The sequence below is a fragment of the Jaculus jaculus genome, chromosome 9, assembly GCF_020740685.1.
Source record: "Jaculus jaculus isolate mJacJac1 chromosome 9, mJacJac1.mat.Y.cur, whole genome shotgun sequence".
In the NCBI taxonomy this organism is placed as follows: Eukaryota; Metazoa; Chordata; class Mammalia; order Rodentia; family Dipodidae; genus Jaculus; species Jaculus jaculus.
The window spans coordinates 38355465-38378677 of NC_059110.1; the positions used below are offsets into that span (position 1 = coordinate 38355465).

The window sequence follows — 23213 nt, forward strand, 5'->3', positions numbered from 1 at the left end:
GAGTTTTTAATGTTTGGTATCCTTATTGGGGTATGGCGGAATCTCACAATTGTTTTAATTTGCATTTCCCTAATGGTTAGGGATTTTGAACATTTTCTTAAGTGAGTGTTAGCCATTTGTAATTCTTCCTCTGAAAACTCCCTATTCAGTTTTCTGCCCCACTTTTGGAGTGGGTTGTTTGATTTTTTATTGTTTAGTTTTTTGAGTTCATGTAGATTCTAGATATTAGGCTTCTGTCAGTGGTATATCTGGTGAAGATTTTCTCCCATTCAGTGGGTAATCTATTGGTTCTGCTTATGGTATGTTTGTCTGCGCAAAGCTTTTTAGCTTCATGAGATCCCATGGTTAAGTGCTTGGTTAATTTCCTGGGTTACTGGGGCTTTGATCAGGAAGTCTTTTCCCAGTCGTACATCATGGAGAGTGCCCCTTATGTTTTCTTCCAGTAGTTGAGGGGTTGAAGAGTAGTGCACCTGTGTTTGGTGCATATCTATTTATGATTGCGATGTGCTCATGTTGGATCATTCCCTTGATGAGTAAGAGGTGGCCTTCTTTGTCCTTTTGATTACTTGTCATTTGAAGTGTATTTGATCAGATACTAACTTGGAAACACCCACTTATTTTTAATTTCAATTTGCTTGGAATATTGTTTTCCATTCTTTCACCCTGAGGTGGTGTCTATCTTTAGTGGTGAGGTGGGTTTCTTGAAGATGGCAGATAGAAGGATCTAGTTTTTTTATCCATCCTGACAACCTGTGTCTTTTGATGGGTGAGTGAAGTACATTAATATTTAAGGTTATTACTGTGATGTTTGAATTAATCCCTGCCATGAGGAGTTGTTTTATGGGGTTTGGTACTTTCTTGTGTTTTATACTATTTTGAGCCTGGTCTATTTTGGTTATTGTGATCTTCTTCTTGTTGGCTCTTGACATTGGTTATTTGACTATTCTGTGTGAAGTATTCCCTCAAGTATTCTCTGTAAGTTTGGCTTTGTGTTCAAATAATCATAGAGCTGTCTTTTTTTATGGAAAGTTTTTCTTTCACCATCTATTATGAGGGATACTTTCACTAGGTAGAGTAGGATGGCTTGGAAGTGATAGTTTTTAGACTTCGAAGTGTTACATTCCGGGCCCTTCTGGCTTTCAGGGTTTCCACTGAGAAATCTGATGAAATTCTGATGGGATTGCCTTTGTATGTTGTGAATTGTTTCTCTCTTTCTGTTTTTACCACTCTCTTTTCGTTTTTATGGGTAAGAGTTTTAACTATGATGTATCTTGGAGAGTTTCTTCTTTGGTCCTGTCTGGGTGCTATAAAGAGCTGGGAGACAGGGGTCTGGTCTACTTACTCCACACCATCATGCCCGCCCCCCCTTTCTATATTTTAATCCATGTAAAATGTGCTGTAGTGTCTGTGGCAAGTTGAGGGGCCTAAACTTAGGGAAGGAGGCAGAGGACTGATAGAGCTTGAGGGGTTTATTTGCAAAAGTATTTCAGGTGATAAAGAATCCTATGGATAGAAATTCCATCACTACCAGAAATTGTAGTTTTGCAAAGAATTAATTCTAAGCAAGTTGTTTCATGTGCCAACTATGATTATCAAGACCCAAAAGAGTTTGGTTAGTTCCCCAAAATCAGACTTGGAGCCTGGATTTGTTTATAAGGAGAACATACAGCTTCTTAGTACCATCAGTCGTGCCTTATTCCAACTAGTCTTCCTTTATTTCCCTTAAAATCCTAGAAAATATCATGCTGAATTGTATACTCTTCTCCTAAAATATTGTTTGAATTAAATATAAAGACCAGAGAGTTGGGGCCTTTAAAAAGAATAGTCTGGGGCTTGAGAGATGGCTTAATGGTTAAGATGCTTGCTTTTGAAGCTTGAGGACTCATGTCCCATCTCTCTCCAGATCCCAGGTAAGGCAGATGCACAAAGGTGAGGCAAACATAAGGTCACACATGCCCACTAGGTGGCACACACATCTGGAGTTCAATAGCAGTGGCTGAGGCCCTGGCTCACCAATTCTCTCTCTCTCTCTTTCTCTTTGTATCTCTCTCACTCTCTAAAAATATAAAAAATTTTTGTTAAAAAGAAGAGTTACCTAGGCATAGTGGCACATATTCCTATAATCCCTGCATTCAGGATTCAGAGGCAGGATAATTGGCACAAATTTGAGACCATCTTGGTCTACATAGCAAGTTCCAAGCTACACAAGATATAGAGTGTCCTTAAAAGTTGTTTTTTTGAGGTAGGGTCTTGCTCTCTTTTAATTAGTTTCCACGAGGTGTCTTTTGTAACTTTTGACTTTGGAAACTTTCAACCCTAAATTTGGACCATAAAAACACTGTTGTAGAATTTTGGCCTTGGAAGAAAGTGCATGATTTATTTTTACTCTTTCTCTACCTTTTGTATGTTTAACAAGTGAAACTCATGGGTTTGGGAGAAGACATGGCTAACCCACACCTATAAATCAATAGCAGAGCTAAGCAGGAAACCCTGGTTTCCTTGCTACTGATCTAAATACTTTCCACTACAGTGTGCAGATCAGAAAATTCAAATTAACTTACTATAATAATTCTTGTATCATTTTGCATATCATAGCCCTCCCCCATCCTTCTTTAAAATTCAGCAGAATTTTTAATGTGTAAGGATGAAACATGGTGTCAATATTCTCACTGGAGTATCAGACTTCTAAAAAGAGCTGACACAAAGCACTTCTGTAACCATGTTTTATATAAAGACACTAAGAGTATGCAAATACAGCACCCACCCAAACTTAAGCAGTGAACTAGAGAGGTAATGAATTGATGTGATGCCATTTTTGAGGTTAGATTTGCCGCCTACATTCCTGTTCTTCCCCAGGGACAAGCAACAGGTGACTTTTACTCCTAACAGTCCTGCCTTTACTGTTGACTCATAGGAGCAAGCAGCCTGCCCATCTTATTTTTGGGGGTAGTTTGTGTTTAGACAAACTCACCCAACCCCGCAACCTGTTCTACTTCCTGTCAGAAGGAAATGAAGTCACAAGGAGAACAAAAAGAGCCTTAAGGCTTTTGTCTTCAGACTGCTCTGCCCTCCTTCCTGTGCCTGCTCCCTCATACAGCTGTTCCAAGGCTTGGCTGGAGGGTGGCCTTCTGTCTGCCTGAAGGAGATTTTGAGCAAGGACAGCCACTGTACACAAATCCCTTCCCACTTAGAGCTGTTCTATCCTGATTTGGCTTCAGTGTGATGTTCTGCTTGCCCATGGGAAGAATTATGAGCACAGACAGCAGCTACAGGCAAGTCACCTTCAGAGGCCAGAAGTTTTTGTGATCACCGGGCCTATACAAGACCTAAGCCAGGACAATGGCATTATCTCTGGAAGAATTTTTCCACTCCCTTGACCTCAGGACCCTCCCCAGGGTCTTAGAAATACAGTCAGGCATCTACTTAGAAGGTAAGCATTTCTCCACTTTTTAAAATGGCTAGAAAGCTCTTAGAAAGTCTATACCAGTGAATTAATGAGATAAATTGTAGTAAAGAACATATGAAAGACTGGGTATATAGCTCAGTGTTGGAATACTTGAGCTCATTGCTACACACACACACACACACACACACACACACACACACGCAAGAAAAGAATGAACTGGAATGGTCAAGACTCAGCTGCATTGAAGAAAGGAATATCTAAGGGCTCCGGGGTGAATGAAGATGAAAAAGTATTCAAATTTTGAGCATTATTTTTCTGGCAGGCATGGCTCAGCACAAAAGTGCATTGTTTCTGCCTATTTGTTGATGCCGATTGAAATAGAGCTCAAAGTTGAAAGTTACTAATATTTGCTTCTATACTATAACAGTTTGCTTTTCTAAAATGAGAATAACTATCAAAGCACAGTGATTAGAAAGAAATGCTCTCAAGCTCTTGACTACTTTTAAGTGTGGCTTGAATTTGGGATTCTCTTTCTCTACCAGCTTGGCTCTGTTTTCAAAATTTCTATTTTATATATAACAGGTTATACTCTTCCATCACTTCTTCCCAGTTCTGGCTACCCTGGGGGGCCCTCCTCAGTGAGGTTATGGTATTCACTGTGGGGTCATGAAGGCCTCAGTCAGTCCCTACGAGGCAGCAGGGGTACAGTTCCTCAGTGTGTTCCTACATCTGTCAACCTGACTCTTAATTCCTTAGTGGCAATTTTTGTGGTGTAGAACTGGATGTCTGTTAATCAAAACACTTAAAACAAGTCTATGTTGAAAAGTCAGATTTCAATTGAAATTATTAAATACCAAATTGGTGAGTTTGGGTACATCATTGCAATGTATTAATTTAAGTAAAAGATCATGTAAATCTCCAACACATATCCTAGAGTATTTAAGTGGTTAGTTTGATATGCAGGTGTAGGAATCATTTTTTAGGTAACTGGTTCTGTTCAGGTAGAATAAGACTGAAGCAATCATCTAGTCAGGTCAGGTCAAACTATGAGAACATCAAAGATTGGTGGGTAAGGCTTTACCATTCCCAGACAGCCCCTGACTTCCCATGCTCAAGCCTATGGCGTTTCTACTTTCCAATGGAGCAAAAAAGGTGCAACCATTCTGACTTTCATTTGCAGTACAGTATTCAACACTGCATGAGCTGTTAAATATTTTGGTATAAAATGGGCTAAGCCGGGCGTGGTGGCGCACGCCTTTAATCCCAGCACTCAGGAGGCAGAGGCAGGAGAATCGCCGTGAGTTCAAGGCCACCCCTGAGACTACAGAGTTAATTCCAGGTCAGCCTGGACCAGAGTGAGACCCTACCTCGAAAAAAAAAAAAAAAGAAAGAAAATGGGCTATTGTTAGATAATTTTACCCAGGAGTAAGCTAATTTTTGTGTTCTAAGCATAGTTAAGTATACTAAACTATGATAATTTGTAGGTAAGCTGTATTAATCACATTTGAAACATATTTTCAAATTATAATGAGCTTATCAGGATGCGACCCCATCATAAATTAAAAATGACTTATTAGCTATTATCTTATGAAATAAAAAAAATTGATAGATGTCAGTTCCAGGTTATCTGAGTACCCATATATGCATACACACACCCTTCACACCCCTGCAAGTTAATGGTTTGGTAAAACTGCCATCAGCTTGTTATAAAGTTTTGCTTAATTTCTTTGCATGTTGACTATTAAGAATCTAACTATATTTTCTCATGTCTGACATCTTATGACTTGTATTTTAATCCAGCTTGTCTCATGATTCATGGCTTTTATGGCTTTATGTTAGAAATTTTTCTACACATCCAGTTTTCTCTGTTGCAACTGTATTCTCTATAGCTTAGCACTTAATTTAATCGTTTTAAAATATTTTATTTAGTCATTTTCAAGGGGAGATAGAGAGGGAAGAGAATGAGAATGGGAGTGCTAGGACCTCCAGCCACTGCAAACTCTATATGCATGTACTATTTTGTACATCTGGCTTTACATAGGTACTGGGGAATCAAACATGGGTCATTAGGCTTTGCAGGCAAGCACCTTAACCACTAAGCCATCTCTCCAGCCCCAATTTAATATTTTTTAATGAGTTCTAGCTTTAGTTTCCATGTTAGTGTGCTCAATTTATGATTTTATTTCTGTGAGTCATCAAGGAAAACTTCTGTGTATCCCAAGTTCATGAAGATATCATACATTATCTTCTAGTAAAAGTGAGGGCTTTGATTTGTGTTTTTCTTCTAGATGTTCAGTTGCTACAATGGCACTGGCAACCTTTCTCTAATGCCTTCCTAGGTTACATTCACCATAAGCCCTGTGCATACAGGCCTGGCTATCCTCCAGTAGCTTCTCTACCGCTCCCATCATGCAACTGCTGGCTTTCCACCAATATCATCCCTCATAATTAATGTAGACTTGCAGCAGCACATAACAATTTATTCCATATATGAGAGTAGGGTTCTCAAGCTTGATTGCACATTGCACATTTGAAATACATGGCAAGTTTTTAAGATTATAGATGTACAGTTAGCTCTTTGCAGATAAGGATTTGATTATGTAAGAAGTAAGGTGTCACCATCAGATTTCTAAAGCTCCTTCTGACAATTGTGAAATTCAGCCAAACACAAGAAAGATTTCTATAGAATGAACTCTCCAACTTATTATCCTCCTTCAAGCTTGGCTTTTCTAATTTTCATACACATTTCAGAATTAACTTATCTAACTCCCACAATGTTCTTCTAGAATTCTCATCAGCAGTACATTGGTTTAAATTAAACCTTTTGATTCATGAACTGAGTATGTATCTCTCATTATATGACTTTTCATTTAGGTCAGCAATGTTTGTATTTTTGTGGAGATCTTGCATTTTATTTTATTTTTTGGTTTTTCGAGGTAGGGTCTCACTCTGGCTCAGGTTGACTTGGAATTAGCTATGTAGTCTCAGGGTGGCCTCGAACTCACGGTGATCCTCCTACCTCTGCCTCCTGAGTGCTAGGATTAAAGGTGTGTGCCACCATGCCTGGCTACTAATATGTTCTTAATATTTGATTTTCACACCATTTTGAATGGCAAAAGATGAATGGCCAAGTGAGGTAGCTCACACCTATAATTCTCATTCTCAAGAATCTGAGGCCAGAGTGTTACCATGAATTTGAGACCAGTCTGGTTTGTGGTGTAAAAAGCTGTCTCAAACATACAAATAAATAAAGGATCCTTTTATATTTTCATCTTGTCTCTCTGCTGAATTTTAAGAAAATATATCTTTTAAAATTTTTTGTTAATTTTATTTATTTATTTGAAGAAGCACAGATAGAATGGGCACACCAGGGCTTCCAGCCACTGCAAACAAACTCCATACACATGTGCCACCTTGTGAATCTGGCGTATGTGAGTCCTGGGGAATTGAATCTGGGTCCTTTAGCTTTGTAGGCAAGTGCCTCAACTGCTAAGCCATCTCTCCAGCCCAAGAAAATATGTCTTTATCCTTAAATTTTATAGATATCCATGTTACCTGTGAATGTGCATGGATTTTATTTTTTTCCCAACAGTTGTACTATTTTCTCATTGAAACAGTGGCTAGTGCTTCTATTGTAGATATTAAGTAGGCCGACGGTGCCTGAACCCCTGTCTCACTCATGGTCACAGAAATTATCAGCAGTCCACTGTTGAATATGTTCATTTTAATTACAGAATATTCTTGTGTTAAATTGCTTTTGAAATAAAAATCTTAAGTACATATTTTACCAAATATTTTTTCTGTAACTGTTATAATGATTATGTAAGTTCATTTTTCTTCATTGATTAACTTTTAATTAAGGTTTTATTTATGCAACCAAACCGAGTTAGTCAGATATCACTAAATTGGTTTGCTTTTTTCAAAAACAATTTTTGTGTCTTTTGGGGGGGAATAATGTTGACTTAACATTTTTACTGTTTGTAATGTCCTAGCCAGGATTTCATATCAAATGTGGGAATTATGAAACTTCCCTTTCTGTTAGTTTGAGACAAGCTCTTGCTATGTAGCCCAGGATGGCTTTTAACTCACTAGATAGCCCATACTAGCCTCAAACTAATAGTGACCCTCCTTCCTTGGCTCCAAAGTGCTGGGATTACAGGCGTGCACATCTACACCTGGTAAAACTACCACTTGTCCAAGTATTTCATTTTGTTTTATTTTTGTGATGATTGAAACCAGGCTTCACACATGTTAAGCAAACACTCCCTCAGCTATACTCTAGGACCCAGGACTTCTTGGATAGAGTCTTTCTCTGTTTTTGTAAAGATTTTGGGAAAATGTGGTGTTATTTCTTGTGCAAATGCTTAGCAGAATTGCCTCTGAATCCAGTTTTTGAGCATGGACTTCCAATAATATTTCAAATTATGACTTCAAATTTTTAGGCAAACCTTCCCATCCAGGACTGTGTTTGTCATTTTGAAACGGAGCTAAACAAAACATCTTCTGAAGCTTGTGTTAGAGGTCAGATGCTGTCTCTATGATGATATTAGGAATCCTAGGCTAATTGTAGAATGCACACAGTCACACATGTGTATTTATATTGCTATACTGACCTGACGTTCTTTCTCTTTTCCCACTGATAACCACTCAAGTACAGAAGTGCAGTCAACTATTCCAGCACTGCTGATTAATGGCAACAGTTCATCTCTTGAACTTCCTCACACTACCTAAATAACTATGGACGCCCTTCAAAAATCACCAAGAGTTGTCTTGGATCTTACTTACCAAGCTTTGTCTTTCAGGCTAGGGCAAGGCTGCACTCAGTGACTATAGGGCCTCATTGTAAGGACAATCATCTAAAACTCCTTCATTAAGTATGTTCTATGTTTGTTTTTGGGCAGTTAACTTTTACTTAAAGAAGTTCTCGTCTTTACCTTGTTTGCTGGATGTTTTCATAATAAGTTGGTGTTGAACTTAATGGTATTTAATCATCAAATTACTGTGCTTTGCATTCTATAGTATATGTGTGAGTTACCTTTTTAATTTTAATTTTTTCAAAATATGACTTCAAATTCACATGAGAGTGCCTTACGTAGCAGGTGGTGTCAGAACTTGATACATGTGAGGCTGAAATGCTTTGAGAGACAAAAAATGGGGACTTGTGTGTCAAGGCAGCTGGGGTGCCCCAAACCCACTCAAGGACAGCATCAAAGCTTTTTCTGGAGGATGGTAGGCACATGTGAGCCAGTCCACCCTTGAGGACAGCTCAGAGGGGAAATTGAGTTGTGGTGTCATTCATGTTGCTGGAAGTTGAGATAACTTGGCACCAGGTCCCCCTCCTTAGGAGACAGCTGCTGGGGTCCTCCAGTAACATGGGCGCATTGTGGAACTTCTGGGTGGTATGACAGGCAAAAAGCATGCAGGGATGAAAGGATGCACTTTACTGTCACCAAGACCACGATGGTCAGCAGGCCACTAAGGTGGACAGCAAAGCTGTGTCATGCTCCACTGGTGCCTGCTTCATGTCCGCCATGAAAGAGCCCCGACCCCACCAGAAGCCACCTCCACCCTGGGGTGTTCGCCTATCCTCCAGGTATTGATCCTTCAACACGGGCATTGTATAAACCCTTGATAGCCGGAAAGACGGTGCCACCAACTGCACGATACTAAAGGCTTCACTGTAATCATGCACAATCTGCCATCCTCACAATTTGTGGTAGCTGTTAAGAGCCAGGTTGCAGAGGGAGTCGAGTTTCTGAGTATTGTGAGTCAGGAACAGGGCGGGTTCAGCTCTGGATCGCCTCCCATGGTGGCCAGGACCCAGCAGCCACAGTTCTGATGCATGTGCCCATTCTGTGCCAAGGCTTGGGAGCCAGTCCTTCGTCACCTGGTGTTTGGGGTTGCTACCTTTAATATTCTGGAATTCTTTAATATTTCATATATGTTCTTGAAATGCATTATAAAAATTTGTTACATTTAGATTTTATACTTAATCATAATTAAGTTATCTAGCAGATCTTCATACTTCAGACCTAAGATAGCATCAGCTTTCACAAATGAGATATGTATGGGCTAGAGAGAGGGCTCAGCTGTTAAAGGCACTTGCATGCAAAGCTTCATAGACTGGGTTCAATACCCTAGTACTCAAGTAAAGCCAAATTCTTAGTGGCATAGGTATCTGGAGTTGGTTTGAAGTTGCAATCGTCCCTGGAGTGCCCAGTGCAACCCCCCCCCCACATTTACAAATAAATAAATAAAATGAGCTATATGGATTTAATTTTCTATTTTCTCAGGTAATTTTTCAAAAGTCAGTTTTTAACTTCCTGACAGTTTGATAGAACTCTTTGGAAACAACCACCAGATATGGAATATTTTGGACAAAAAGCAGAGATTGGCTTTGTTAATATTTTCTATTGTTTTGCCTCTTCCATTAATTTCTGACTTAATATTCAATGCTTTTTTGTCTTTTGTTTTTCTAATATTTTTGGCTCTTTTTAGCTTCCTATCTTGAATATGTAGTCATTTTAAAACATTGTTTTTTGAAAAATTTGCTAATATTAAAAAGGTTTCTCCATGCTATCTGTCAAGTAGAATTTTTAGGTAGGGTCTCACTCTAGTCCAAGCTGGGCTGGAACTCACCATCCTCCTATCTCAGCCTCTCTACCAGTCTCTATGTTCCTTTATTTGTGGCAGGACCTCACTATGAGGCTCAGGCTGGCTTTGAACTCATGGTCCTCTTGTCTTATCCCCTGGGCTACAATGCTGAGATGACAGGTGCTTTGTCCCATATTATTTCTCATTTTTGAATTTTAATTTATTTTCCTTTAGATTCAGTGAGTTTTTAGCTGGTCATTAATATAAGATTTTGGGCTGGAGAGATGGCTTAGCAGCTAAGTGCTTGCCTGTGAAGCCTAAGGATCCCGGTTTGAGGCTCTATTCCCCAGGACCCATGTTAGCCAGATGCACAAGGGGGCGCATGAGTCTGGAGTTCATTTGCAGTGGCTGGAGGCCCTGGCGCACCCATTCTCTCTCTCTCTCTGCCTCTCTCTCTCTCTCTCTCTATCTGTCGCTCTCAACTAAATAAATAAAAATAAAAAATAAAAAAGATTTTATCTAGCTGTTGTTTTGATTTTATTAATAACTTTATTGCATTTTGTTGGCAAATAGTAGACATTATCATGATTTTTAAAAAATCTACTGAGTTCTTCTTATTCATGATATGAAACATGTCCTAGCTAGAGGGAAGTTGAAAACAACTGACATCAAGGCATCAGGTACTATGAGGTTCTGTGGTACTGGATTCAGTACTCTTAAATGATAATCACAGTGATTAAAAAGAATCATGTTATTCTGACCAATGCATTGCCCAAGCACTCACTCCCCCTTCCCCACTGATGTGATGCACTGAACCGTAGGATATGAACTCAGAACTCTGCTTCCTGAGTATGTTAAAAAGGAGAAACAAGGGCTGGAGAGATGGCTTAGTGGTTAAGGCACTTGCCTGTGAAGCCTAAGGACCCAGGTTCAACTCTCCAGACTCCATGTAAGCCAGATGCACAAGGTGATGCATGCATCAGGTCACAAGTACACACAAGTTGGCACATGTGTCTGGAGTTCAATTGCAGTGGCTGAAGGCCCTGGAACACCAATTCTCTCCCCCATCCTCCTTGCACACACACACTCTCTCTCTCAAGAAATGAGGGAAATGATCCTATGGTTGATTCATAGCATACACTCTGTCTTACCATCTGTTCAGAAAATAAGGCTTTCTCCTAACCCTGAAGGTTAAGATACAGATGAATTGAGCTACTATATATGAAGCATGTAGCAAAATAACACCCTACAATAATTTTCCAGTAGAGCATAACTATTTTATTTATTTAGTATTATATTAGTGCTCATATGTGATAAAGAAAACCAACTAACTATTAAAAAATAAATTTTAATTCTTTCATTTCTTCATATACAACACATATTGAATAATAAGAAAAAATAGTTAATAGTAAGATACTAGTCATAAAACACTATATAAAAAATTCAACTCAGAACTTTAAAAATTCTAAAACAAAAATTCTTATCACAAAAAGAAGAAAATTATGAGTTTGGAAAAAGACAATCACAATCTAGGAACATGGCCACAGTAAATATAGTGCACAGAATATAAATAGCCTCACTTTATAGTGGCTATATAACATAAATAAAAGTGAGTAGAAAATCTAAGAGTGGACAAAAGTATAGAGCTTATGATACAAAACATGCTTTTCAATTTTAATATACTAAACAGAGTATGTATGAAATGAATTATTATCTATGTTTTGAAAGTTCCAAAATGATGCAGAAAGTCCGTGTAGGAAGCAGATCTGGTGGTGCACTCAGTACAGCTGTCATCCCAGCACCTAGGATGTAGGAGGACCTCACACCACAGGACAACCTGGGCTATATAGTAGGATTTTGTGTCAAAAAAAACCCCACTCATTGAAAAACAAAGCAATAAATAAATGAGCAGAACCAAGGTGAACCACAGTTGATGAGTATATAAAACTTTACAGGCTTTCTAGCTAAGAATTACATAATTCTATTTACATACAGACTGTTGATACATGTTAATATATGATAATATAAAGTATTAACATATAAAACATCTGATCTTTAGAAATTATCTTCAAAATATAATTACAAAAAATGAAAGTAATGTCTGACTTAACTCTAATTGAGTATGTTTTATAGACACATGCTAAGCAAGCACCAGCATGGGAGAGCTTATAAAAATTTCCAACATCCATTATCAGGTATTAGTGTCTAAGAGGCCAAGATTATACATGGAAAAATGCAAAGCTCCTGTCCTTTTGGAGCTTTTGTTCCGGTGGTGGGACAAATGACTAAAAAATGGTAGATTAAGATATATGCATGAATACAATCAGAGAGTAAAACGAAGTGAAACCTTTTGATATGGTGATCAGAATTCATCCCTCAGTTTTTTGCCCTCACACACAGTAACAAGTCCTGACATTGCTACTTCTTTTCCCTTATACCTAAATCAAGGGCTCATCATTTCTTCAGGGCTATCACATCTATGATAAAATGAAATTTGAGCAGAACTCAGAATATGCTTAACAAACGAGCATTGCCCACGTCTGCCACACAGTCTCTTTGGGGACAGAACAAGTGCAAACAAACAAGAAAAGCAAGATTGCCTTTCTCAATCTTCAATAGCAAGTTAGGAGTCCATTGCTGCCCGTCATTGACATTGCCAGCAATGGAGAGTCTATTGCCACTCTCGTGGCCCTTTATTTATTTGCAAAAAGAAAGAAAGAAAAGTAAACGCCTGGTAGGGTAGTTATTCTCTGAGTTCAAGCTTCTGGTCAGCTGTGCGCCCCTGTTCATGGAAGCTCAGAATTATGAAGATTAGGGCACATATAACTCAATAGCCACCACAAATAGTAAAGATAAACCTATTTTGTGTAGGTCATATATGAGTATATAGGAGTCTTATGTGGTGTCTTTCACAGCCATCGCACTACAGGTTCCACTCTGTGAGAATGTAAGCCACTGGTTTCTAGGAAGTCGATAGAGTTGTGCAGCCGTTGCCAATTGAAGATCACTTCCACGACTTCAAAGAGTTGTCTTGAGTTGTTTCCCATCAATCTCCTTTTCCATTTTCAGCTTCATATAACCATTGATTGGGTTTCTGTCTTAAAAACTTACCTCACATAAGTATACACAGATGTTTTGTTGCATTCACCTTCTCCCAGCACCAGGGTTTTGTGGTTCATTTGTGTTGTAGAATGCATTACTATTTTATGACCTTTTTGTTCATAAGTCATATTTTATTATATGGATCATAGCAGTTTGTTTATACAATGTAGGATGCACAGATTACTTCATATTTGAAGACATTCTGAAGAATGTGACATTTTACATTTCACCCAATTATGCAGGAGGATCCAATCTCACTACATTCTCATGAAGGCTTAAAGCAATTCTTTTTTTTTTTTAATACTCAGTGATATCTTCTGTAGTTTTAATTTGCATTTGTTTATTTGCCCACTAGTTGATTTTTTGTGATATTGAGTTATAAAATTTCTTCATACAGTAGCTATTTGCTTTGCAAATACTTTCAGATACACAATTTAACAGCCTACCAATGGATTCATTTCTTTTTACTTAAAAAAATATTTTATTTTATTTTTTATTCTTATTTATTTGAGAGAGAAAGAGAGAGAGAGGAAAAAAAGAGAGAAAGAGAGAGAGGGAGGGAGGGAGAGAGAGAGAGAGAGAGAGAGAGAGAGAGAGAGAGAGAGAGAGAGAGAGAGAGAGAATGGGTGCACAAGGGTGTCCAGCTGCTACAAATGAACTCCAGACACATATGCCACTTTGTGCACCTGGCTTATGTGGGTCCTAAGGAATCAAACCTAGCTCCTTTGGCTTTTCAGGCAAACACCTTAACCACTAAGCAATCCCTCCAGCCCCCAATGGATTCATTTATAATATCATTCTGTGAAGCAAAAGGTTTCATTTGTTTGTTTGTTTTTATTTATTTGAGAGAGACAGAGAGAGAAAGAAGCAGATAGATAGAGAATGGGTGCACCATGGCCTCCAACCACTGCAAATGAACTCCAGATGCATGTAGCGTCTTGTGGACCTGGCTTACGTGGGACCTGGGGAATCAAGCCTTGAGCCAGGGTCCTTAGGCTTCACAGGCAAGAACTTAACCGCTAAGCCATCTTTCCAGTCCAGCAAAAAGTTTTGACTTTGGATGAAGGTCAATTTATAATTTTTCTCCTTTTGATTTTATGCTTTTGGTATCACGTTGACTAACCCAAAATCATAACATTGTGCTTCTCTCTCTCTTTATTAAAAATTTATGGGAGCAAAGGGGGTGAACAAAAGATCACTCTGAGATTTGATTGTTTTCCAGAAGGACTCACAGCAGTCACAAAAGTTTTTATATTCAAAGATTTGGTTTATTATCATTAAATTAAATTTTATGGCAAAAATGCCATGGCATATTTGAGAAAAAATGAGAATCCACAGCTGGAAGAAGAGAAACAGTGGTCAGAAGTGTTATCAGAGAGGAAATAGTGGAAAAACTTACTAGTCGTTTTGAACATTTGAATGCCCCTGGAGATGACAACCTGAATTAGCAAAAATCAGCTAAAATATGTTAATCATTCTTCTCCACTGAATTAAGGCAGCATAAGACATTTATTTTCACCCCTTAACAAGGAAGGAAATGATGATGAGACCACACACACATTTTCAGAAGTCTGAGTATAATTTTGCCTGGTTATATCCATAAGTATGATGTTCAGAAATGTTTCTTGTAGCAATTCTTAAATGTTAAGAAAATGTTTTGCACTCTGGTGAGTTAAAAGTTTCAAGAGCCATGGCTTGAATATATTAACTACTATAATATAATACTTCTTGTTCTTGAAAAAAACATGTTAAAATCATGGAAATTATTATCTAAAATTATATATCTCTCTTTATTTCTTCCTTTCTTTCTTCCTTCTTCTACAAAATAAAATATGCTCCTTGCCCTAAAGGACTCTTTAGGCCAATACAAAGAGACATATGGTAGTTTTGATTTCAGTTTTTATAATACAATGTGAAATGTGCTGTAACTGACAATACTCTTCTGAGAGTATTTCAGACTGTAACTCCCTACTCAGGAAAATCAGAGAAGGCTCAAGAAGAGGTGGTAATAATTTTGCTGGGGTTGCAGCCTAAACAAAAGATAACTGGGTAGATAAGAAACTCTTAGCATGAGAGAAAATTGATTAGAAGGTTATGCAATTTTTAAAATTCAAAATGTGGAACAATGACTACTCATAGAATTGAGATAAGTAAATTGATTTGTGACTATAACTAAATGGTTTCTGAATTATATCTGAGATACTGAACTTCTATCATTGTCATCAACAGTAAATTGTAAACATTTATTATTATTTTATAATAGGTTGAATCAGGTCATAAAAATGGAGCCTCAATCTGATAATATTTGTAGTATCCTTACAAAAGGCCCCAGAGTGCTCTGTGTTGCTCTGGCATACACATGCATGAAGGAAAGATCATTCAGGGCCATTGTAAGAAAGCAGCAAAAAGTGAGGAAAGAAAAGCACTTACCAAAATTTGAATCAGCCACAGCCTTTATCACAGAATTCTAGTCACAGAATGAGAAATTATGATAAAATAAATTTGTATTACTAAAAATGAGAGCATTCACTAAACCACCCATCTTCTTGATCTCAAAGCCAAAAGATGTTCATTGATATTAATTTGAAATTACAAGAAAAGAATCAAGGTATTTTTGAAGTGTATAAGGCAAGAGTCCATCTTAATAGGGAGTGAATGGCAGGTATAGAAACAGAATCTTCTGGACTTTTTGAGTAGAATCTCTTGTGTTTGATAACTCATGGGAAGCAAAGAGCAAGGGAGTCAACGTTTCTGGACTACTGGTTTGGCTTATAGTTTTAAAAATAGATTAAAAAACTTTAAGCTTTTATGAAATATTGGCATATGAATAAACTTTAGAAAGCCAATAATGTTCATTTAAAAGTATAAGAAGTAGTAGATTTGTCATGCCTGACCTTACAGATTTGTAAATGGGTAGAAGTCTTCTATGTTAGGAATTGCTCTAGAGTCCACACACTACATCAGAACAAATACATTAGTTACAACAAACCCTAACATAAGAGATGTGGGTAGAAGAGGAGCTTACAAGACAAAATAATCTAAAGAAAAACAAAAACCAAAAAATTTTGGGTAAGTCAACACATACAAATACTTTATTTTTGTTTATCTATATGTAAACATGTAAGAAGAAATAAACCAACATATATAATTAAATAATAGTTTATATATCCTTATTTACATATACAATCTTATTGAAATTCATTAATTCATATGTTCATATTTATTTAACCTTAACAGTTGGAAGTTGTGTCAGTTACTTTCTCATTTCTGGGACAAGATTTCTGACCAGAAGCAGCTCATGGAAGGAGACTATCTATTTTGGCTGAGAGCTTCAAGAGGACATTCATTGTAGTGGGGAAGCATGGCAGGAACAGATAGCCAGTGTCACATCTTCGCATCAGCATGGAGGAAGTAAAAGCACAATACCACCCAACTGGTTGGACTGTAACACCTTAAAGCCCTCCCCTAGTGGCATACCTCCTCCAATTTGGCTCCTACTCCCAAAAGTTCCACAAGTTTCCCCAAAATCATCACTAACTGGGGAATCAAGCAAACACATGAGCCCATGGGGCATTCTATATTCAAACCACTAGAGAAATCTTTTGTGAGATTATTATAATAGTTATGATCACCATTAAAAAACAACATTTATTTTATTTATTTGAAAGAGACAACTAGAGAGAAACAGGCAGACAGAAAGAGTGAGTGTGGATGCACCAGGGCCTCCTACCACTGCAAACAAACTCCAGACACATATGCACTTTGTGCTTCTGGCTTTATGTGGGTACTGGGAAATTGAAACTGGGTTGTTGGACTTTCAGGCTTGGCAATCGAGCAAGTGCTTTTATCCTATGAACCATCTCTGCAGGCCATGTTTACCATTTTTGAGGTAACCTGTCTATTAATATGATCTACTTCTGTTTCAGGGGTAAAAAGTTTATTTTTGCTTTGTCCTCTTGAGTTTAAATGAGAAATTCTATAGTGAATACTCTCACATTTGAATCAGCAATGTCTTTAAGATATTTGTTTGCTTATTTTTGGTTTTTCAAGGAAGGGTCTTGCTCTAGCCCAGGCTAACCTGGAATTCACTATGTAGCCTCAGGATGGCTTTAAGCTCACAGCAATCCTCCTGCCTCTGTCTTCTGAGTGCTGGGATTTCATACAGTCAAGGCTGGAGTGATGACTCTGCAGTTAAAGCTTGCAAAACTTGACAATCTAGTTTTGACTCTCCAATACCCATGTAAAGCCAGATGCACAAAGTGACATTCGTTTATGGTGGCAATTGCCCCTAGTATGCCCATACTCATTTCTCTCTCTTTCTCTCTGCTTACCAATAAACAATAAAAATAAAAACATTAAAAAAGATATTTGATACAGTCCATTAATGACAATTTTCTTATTCAAACTGCTAAAGTAAAACATGCACAAGAAATAACTACTAGTAGCTTCATGTTAGTTTTTTCTGTTTTTAATTTTTTTAAGTTTTTTTAAATTAAATTTTTATTAATTAGTTTTGTACTCAGTGGACATAGTCAAGTTGGTACCATTGTTAGGCTCATCCATGTCCTACCTCCTCCCTCTGGTCCCTCCTTGTTGAGGTATATGGGTTATGCATTGTGGAGTTAGCCCAAGTTATGGGTAGGAGAAATGTCTCTGGCACCATGACCCAACATATGGCTCTGACATTCTTTCTGCTCCCTCTTCCGCAAAAAATCCCTGAGCCATGTTGGGTTCATTTTGGTCTGCTTCAGTGATGAGGTGTTGGGGGCCTCTGGGTCTCTGGATCTCTGATTTGATAGGAGTTGATTGTTTTTTTGTGTTGATCTCCTTCATCCTTGTGCTGGTACCCAGTTCACCAAGAAAATCGCACCCTTGCTTGTTTAGCCAATTATTCTTAGTTTCAGCTGGGGCCCTTTTAAGGTGTGATGGGATGGTTCTATCCTTAGGATCTGTGTCTATCTGAAAAAGAAAAGGAGATTCTCCAACACAGAGTAAAGGTAGCACCAGACAAATGGGATAACCCTTCTTTTTAAAATAGAGAATTTAATAGGTGCAGGCCCTCTTGTAGTTCACAACTGGTGGTAACTTAATAATGGAGAATGGGTTCATGTTTGGATATTGTTCTGACTTGTTTCCCAGCTCCAGCTATGGGTCCTGTTTCACTGAGTGGATTAGTTAGCCAAATCAAGAGCAATTGGTTTCCCACCATGGCTGTGCACAACTATTGCACTTGTGTGAGCATCACGGCAGGTTATTTGCTACTAAGTAGGTTAGACCATGAGTTGCTTGGACAGGTATTGGTCGTTTTCCTCCAGTCGCCCATGTAGCACCTTCTGGCACTAGACATGCTGACTGTCTGGGGACTGACTGTCTTCCAGCTTCCAGCCATGTCATTTCATCCTACATGTCATCCACATATGGTGTCTTCAGCAGTAGGGTCTTACCACTAACTTTTGGTGGGTCATCAAGTACTCTGACAGAAATCTGTCTTTCTTTTAGGAAACCTTGTAGGTCTCTCTGATCAAAAGCTCATTGTGGATGATAGCCACCTGCTCGTACTGGGAGTTACAGGTCAGTGCCCACTAAGAGAAAGAAGAAAAAGATAAATAATATAAAAGAGTTAGAGAGGAGAGAGAGAGAGGGAGGGAGATGCTGTAGAAGATTAAGGTCAGTCTTCATAGTACCCTCTCCAGTGCACACAATTTGATGAATATATTGAATAATTGATTCTAAGTCTGGTTTAATAAGTATACTGAGTGATGCTGTCTAGTGAATTATGCATTATTTGAACATGATTTTTATGGGTTTGATATTTATCTGGAAATTCAGATGGTAAAATTATGCCTATTTTAATACCCACATATTTTTATGACTAATTGAATTTAATCTTTTTCTAGCTGAATTTAATAAGGGACATGGTAGTAAAATAAAACCAAATTTGAAAATTATAGAATATATTCTAGTTGCCTATATTCACATTTCATAGTTTGTAAATGTTTAGGTCCATAACTTTTTTCACTTTTAAATGAGGATTTTCAACATTGATAATAGCTTAAACTGAATCTACAGGACTGACATATGGTCTGTCACATTAAAAAATAATTTCAGCTCTATAAAACCAGAGAAATAGTGATTTTCTGCATAAGCTTATGTTTGTTTGGTTGGTTTTTTGCTTTTTTGAGGTAGGATCTCACTCTAGCCCAGTCTGACCTGGAACTCATTATGTAGTCTCAGGGTGACCTTGAACTCACAGCAATCTTCCTACCCCTGCCTTCCAAGTTCTGGTATTAAAGGCATGTGCCATCATGCCTAGCTTATTTGTAAAAACTTATTAAGGGCAGAGACTCATTAAATTTCTAGGAGTGAATTTATTTTTATTTTTTATTTATTGATTTTTTTTAATTTAAAAATTTTTAATAGCATTTTCCATGATTATAAAAAATATCCCATGGTAATTCCCTCCCGCACCACTTTCCCCTTGGAAATTTCATTCTCCATCATATTACCTCCCCATCTCAATCATTTTACTTACATATATACAATATCAACCTATTAAGTACCCTTTTTTCTTTTTTTATTAGTTTTCTATTCTGCAAGTACAGGCAGTTTGGTACCATTATTAGGCTCATCCGTGACCTACCCACTCCCCATTGGCCCCTCCTTGTGGAGGTATATGGGTCGTGCATTGTGGAGTTAGCCCACAGTTATTGGTACTATAAATGTCTCTGCATATCATGACCCAACATGTGGTTCTGACCTTCTTTCCGCCCCTTCTCCGCAAAATTTCCCTGAGCCATGTTGGGTTCATTTTTGGTCTGCTTCAGTGATGAGGTGTTGGGAGCCTCTGGGGCTCTGGCTCACTGATTTGGTAGGTGTTGATTTTTCTCTGTGTTGGTCTCCTTCCCCCTTGTGCTGGTATCCGGTTCATCAGGAAAATAGCACCCTTGCTTGTTTCGCCAATTGTCCTTAGTTTCAGCTGGGGCCCTTTTGAGGTATGATGGGGTGGCCCTCTCCTTAGGATCTGCATCTATCTGAAGAAGAGAAGCAGATTCTCCAATGGAGAATAAGTTAGCACCAGGACAAATGAGATAGCCCCTACTTTTTTAATAGAGAGTTTAATAGGTGTAGGCCCTATTGTAGCCCATGATTGATGGTAGCTTGATATTGGAGAGTGGGCTTATGTTTGGATATGGTTCTGACTTGTTTCCCAGCTCCAGCTATGGGTCTGGTACCACGGAGGGGATCAGTTAGCCAAATCAAGAGCAGTTGGTTCCCCACCATGGCTGTGTGCCACTATTGCACTGTGTGAGCATCACAACAGGTTATTTGCTGCTAAGTAGGTTGGACCATGAGTTGCTTGGACAGATATTGGTTGTTTCCCCCAGTCGCCCATGTAGCACCTTCTGGCACTAGACATGCTGATTGTCTGGGGACTGACTCTCTCCTGGCTTCCAACCATGCCGTTCCATTTTACGTGTCAGCTGCATAGGGTGTCTTCAGCAATAGGGTCTTACCACTAACCTTTGGTGGGTCATCAAGTACTCTGACAGAAATCTGTCATTCTTTTAGAAAACCTTGTAGGTTTCTGTGATCAAAAGCTCATTGTGGGTGATAGCCCCATGCTGGTACTGGGAGTTACAGGTCAGTGCCCCCTAAGAAAATGAGGAAAAAAAGGTAACTAATATATAGGAGTTAGAGAGAAGAGAGAGAGAGAGAGAGAGAAAGAGAGAGGGGGGGGAGGGAGGGAGAGAGAAGGAAGATGTAGAAGATTTTGGTTAGGCTTGATCCTACCCTCCCCATTGTCTATGGTTCAGGTGTTTCCTGTAAGGGCCTGGTGAAGGTTCAGCCATTTGGTCTGCCTTTTAGGAAGTAGAATTTTATGTTACCATTGCCATTTGGGTCTAGATTAGTGTTTCCCACCCCTTTGATGCTCTCCCCTCCCTCCCCATCCCTCCTAGTGTCTAATCCATGAGATGCTTGCTGGGTATGTAAGGTATCTTGGGTAGATTCAGGTTAGGTGCTATAGATGAGTGAGACTATGTGGCAATTTTTTTTTTTTTTCTGTGATTGGGTAAGTTCACTGAGAATGATCAGTTCCAGATTCAACCATTTTTCCTCAAATTTCTTTGTGTCATTTTTTCTTATTGCTGTATAGAATTCCATTGTGTAGATATACCACATCTTAGTTATCCATTCTTCCAGTGATGGACATCTAGGTTGATTCCAGCTCTTAGCTATTACAAATTGAGCCGCTACAAACATGGTTGAGCAAATCTCTCTGGCCTGTGTGTTGAAGATTTTAGGGTAGATGCCCGGTAAGGGAATAACTGGGTCTGTTGGTATCTCTATAGTCAGCTTTTTCAGGAGTCTCCATATTGCTTTCCAAAGTGGCTGTACCATCCTACATTCCCACCAACAGTGGATAAGTGTTCCTGCTTCTCCACATAGGAGTGAATTTTTATACATGGTGTCAATATGCTCTGTTGAACTTCGCAGGTATAAAATTGTACTGGAGAGTCAGGGTAATATAAACAAATTCTATAACGTAAGAACTTTCAAAACTTAAAATTGATAATTATTAAATTAGCATTAATTTTCTAAGTCACTGGTATACAATAGGACAATAAAATGTCTATTATAATTTTTAAACTTCAAATACTCAAACCAGTTTATGTTAGAATTGTATGCATTTGATAATGTGTAAAAATCCTACTTACTTTGGATGCATTCTTAAAAGTTGATTTTTTAAAATATTTTTTATTGCAAGCACAGAGAGAGACAGGGAGAGGGAGAGAGAGAGAGAGAAAGAAGAAGGAGAGGAAGAGGGAGATGATGGTCACACCAGGACTTCTTACCACTGAAATCTCCAGATGCATGCACTGTTTGGTGCATCTGGCTTTATATGAGTACTGGGGAATTGAACACATGCCAGCAGGTGTCTCAAGCAAGTGCCTTTAACCGCCTTTAGCCACTGAGCTATCACCCCAGTGCTTCAAAGCTTATTTTTATCTGATTGATGTTTGACATTTTTTTTCTGTATAATTTTTCACTTTTCTCTATTTGCTATCTAAAACTTGACATTTCAGGCACTATGGATGTAAGTGAACTACTGGAATGCATTTGGCCAAATTGTTCAATAATAAGTTATGCTTTCAATGTAATTAGATGTTACATTTAAAAAAACTAAGATAAAAATATTTGAAGTTAGTATAATGTATTTATATTTGTATATGTGTGTTTGTTCTTTTGGTTTTTGAGGTAGGGTCTCACTGTAGCCCAGGCTGACTTGTAATTCACTACATAGTCTCAGGGTGGCCTCAAACTCATGGCAATCCTCCTACCTCTGCCTCCTGAGTGCTGGGATTATAGGCGTGTGCCACCACGCCAGGCATATATGTGTGTTTGAATGGAACACATTTCTTTCTATTTAGCTTAAGCAGGTCTTATTATTTAACACAAAGCTCTTAAGCAGGTATACATTACATGCAAGCAAAGAAGCTTAGATCAAAGTAATTTGAGTAACTCTTTTTAGAAGCTGTAGAAAATAATTGCTGGTATTTTTTAAGTTATATATTTCAGTGAAAATGTGCCAAAATGCAGACATCATTTACATCTATAGTAGAGTATTCATACTTGAAAGCTTCTCACTTATATATAGCTAAATACCAACCTTCCCTTTGAAACAAAATGGAACCAAATGTAGTGCTGGAAAATGGTTTCTTATATAAATATATAAATTTAGATTATCTGTATGTTTTCTTCATGTTTTAAGTACAAGGAAACAACAAGGGAACAGAATGAAAAAGACTTTGATGCATAATCATGCTTTTGAACTTCAGAACTTTGTATTTTAATTCAAGCATCTAATTTGCTGTAATCTTGACAAATATTTAGATTAATAATTTAAAGTATTGGAAAAAGCTATGAGATGAGATTTAAAACATCTCTTCACCTGAAATAATGTAGTGTCATTATTTAACAGAAATGTCAATATTTGACAATAATTTTGATATTTAAAAAAATAATTGATTAGAAGTTTTCTTAGTGAAATTTCATACTGGCCTATGTAATTGAATTCCTAATTCTTAAAAAAAGGGGCGGGGGGACTGAA

At 38.0% G+C, this 23213-nt stretch overlaps 1 protein-coding gene across 1 annotated transcript in view; it reads left to right on the plus strand.

The window, feature by feature from the left end:
- The first annotated feature begins 3339 nt into the window (after nucleotides 1-3339).
- Nucleotides 3340-23213, plus strand: part of Themis (thymocyte selection associated) — a 189508-nt gene continuing 169634 nt past the window's right edge. The window contains exon 1 of the mRNA XM_004651342.2: nucleotides 3340-3430. Coding sequence (XP_004651399.1) covers nucleotides 3340-3430 — 91 coding nt within the window. The remainder of the gene's footprint in view (nucleotides 3431-23213) is intronic.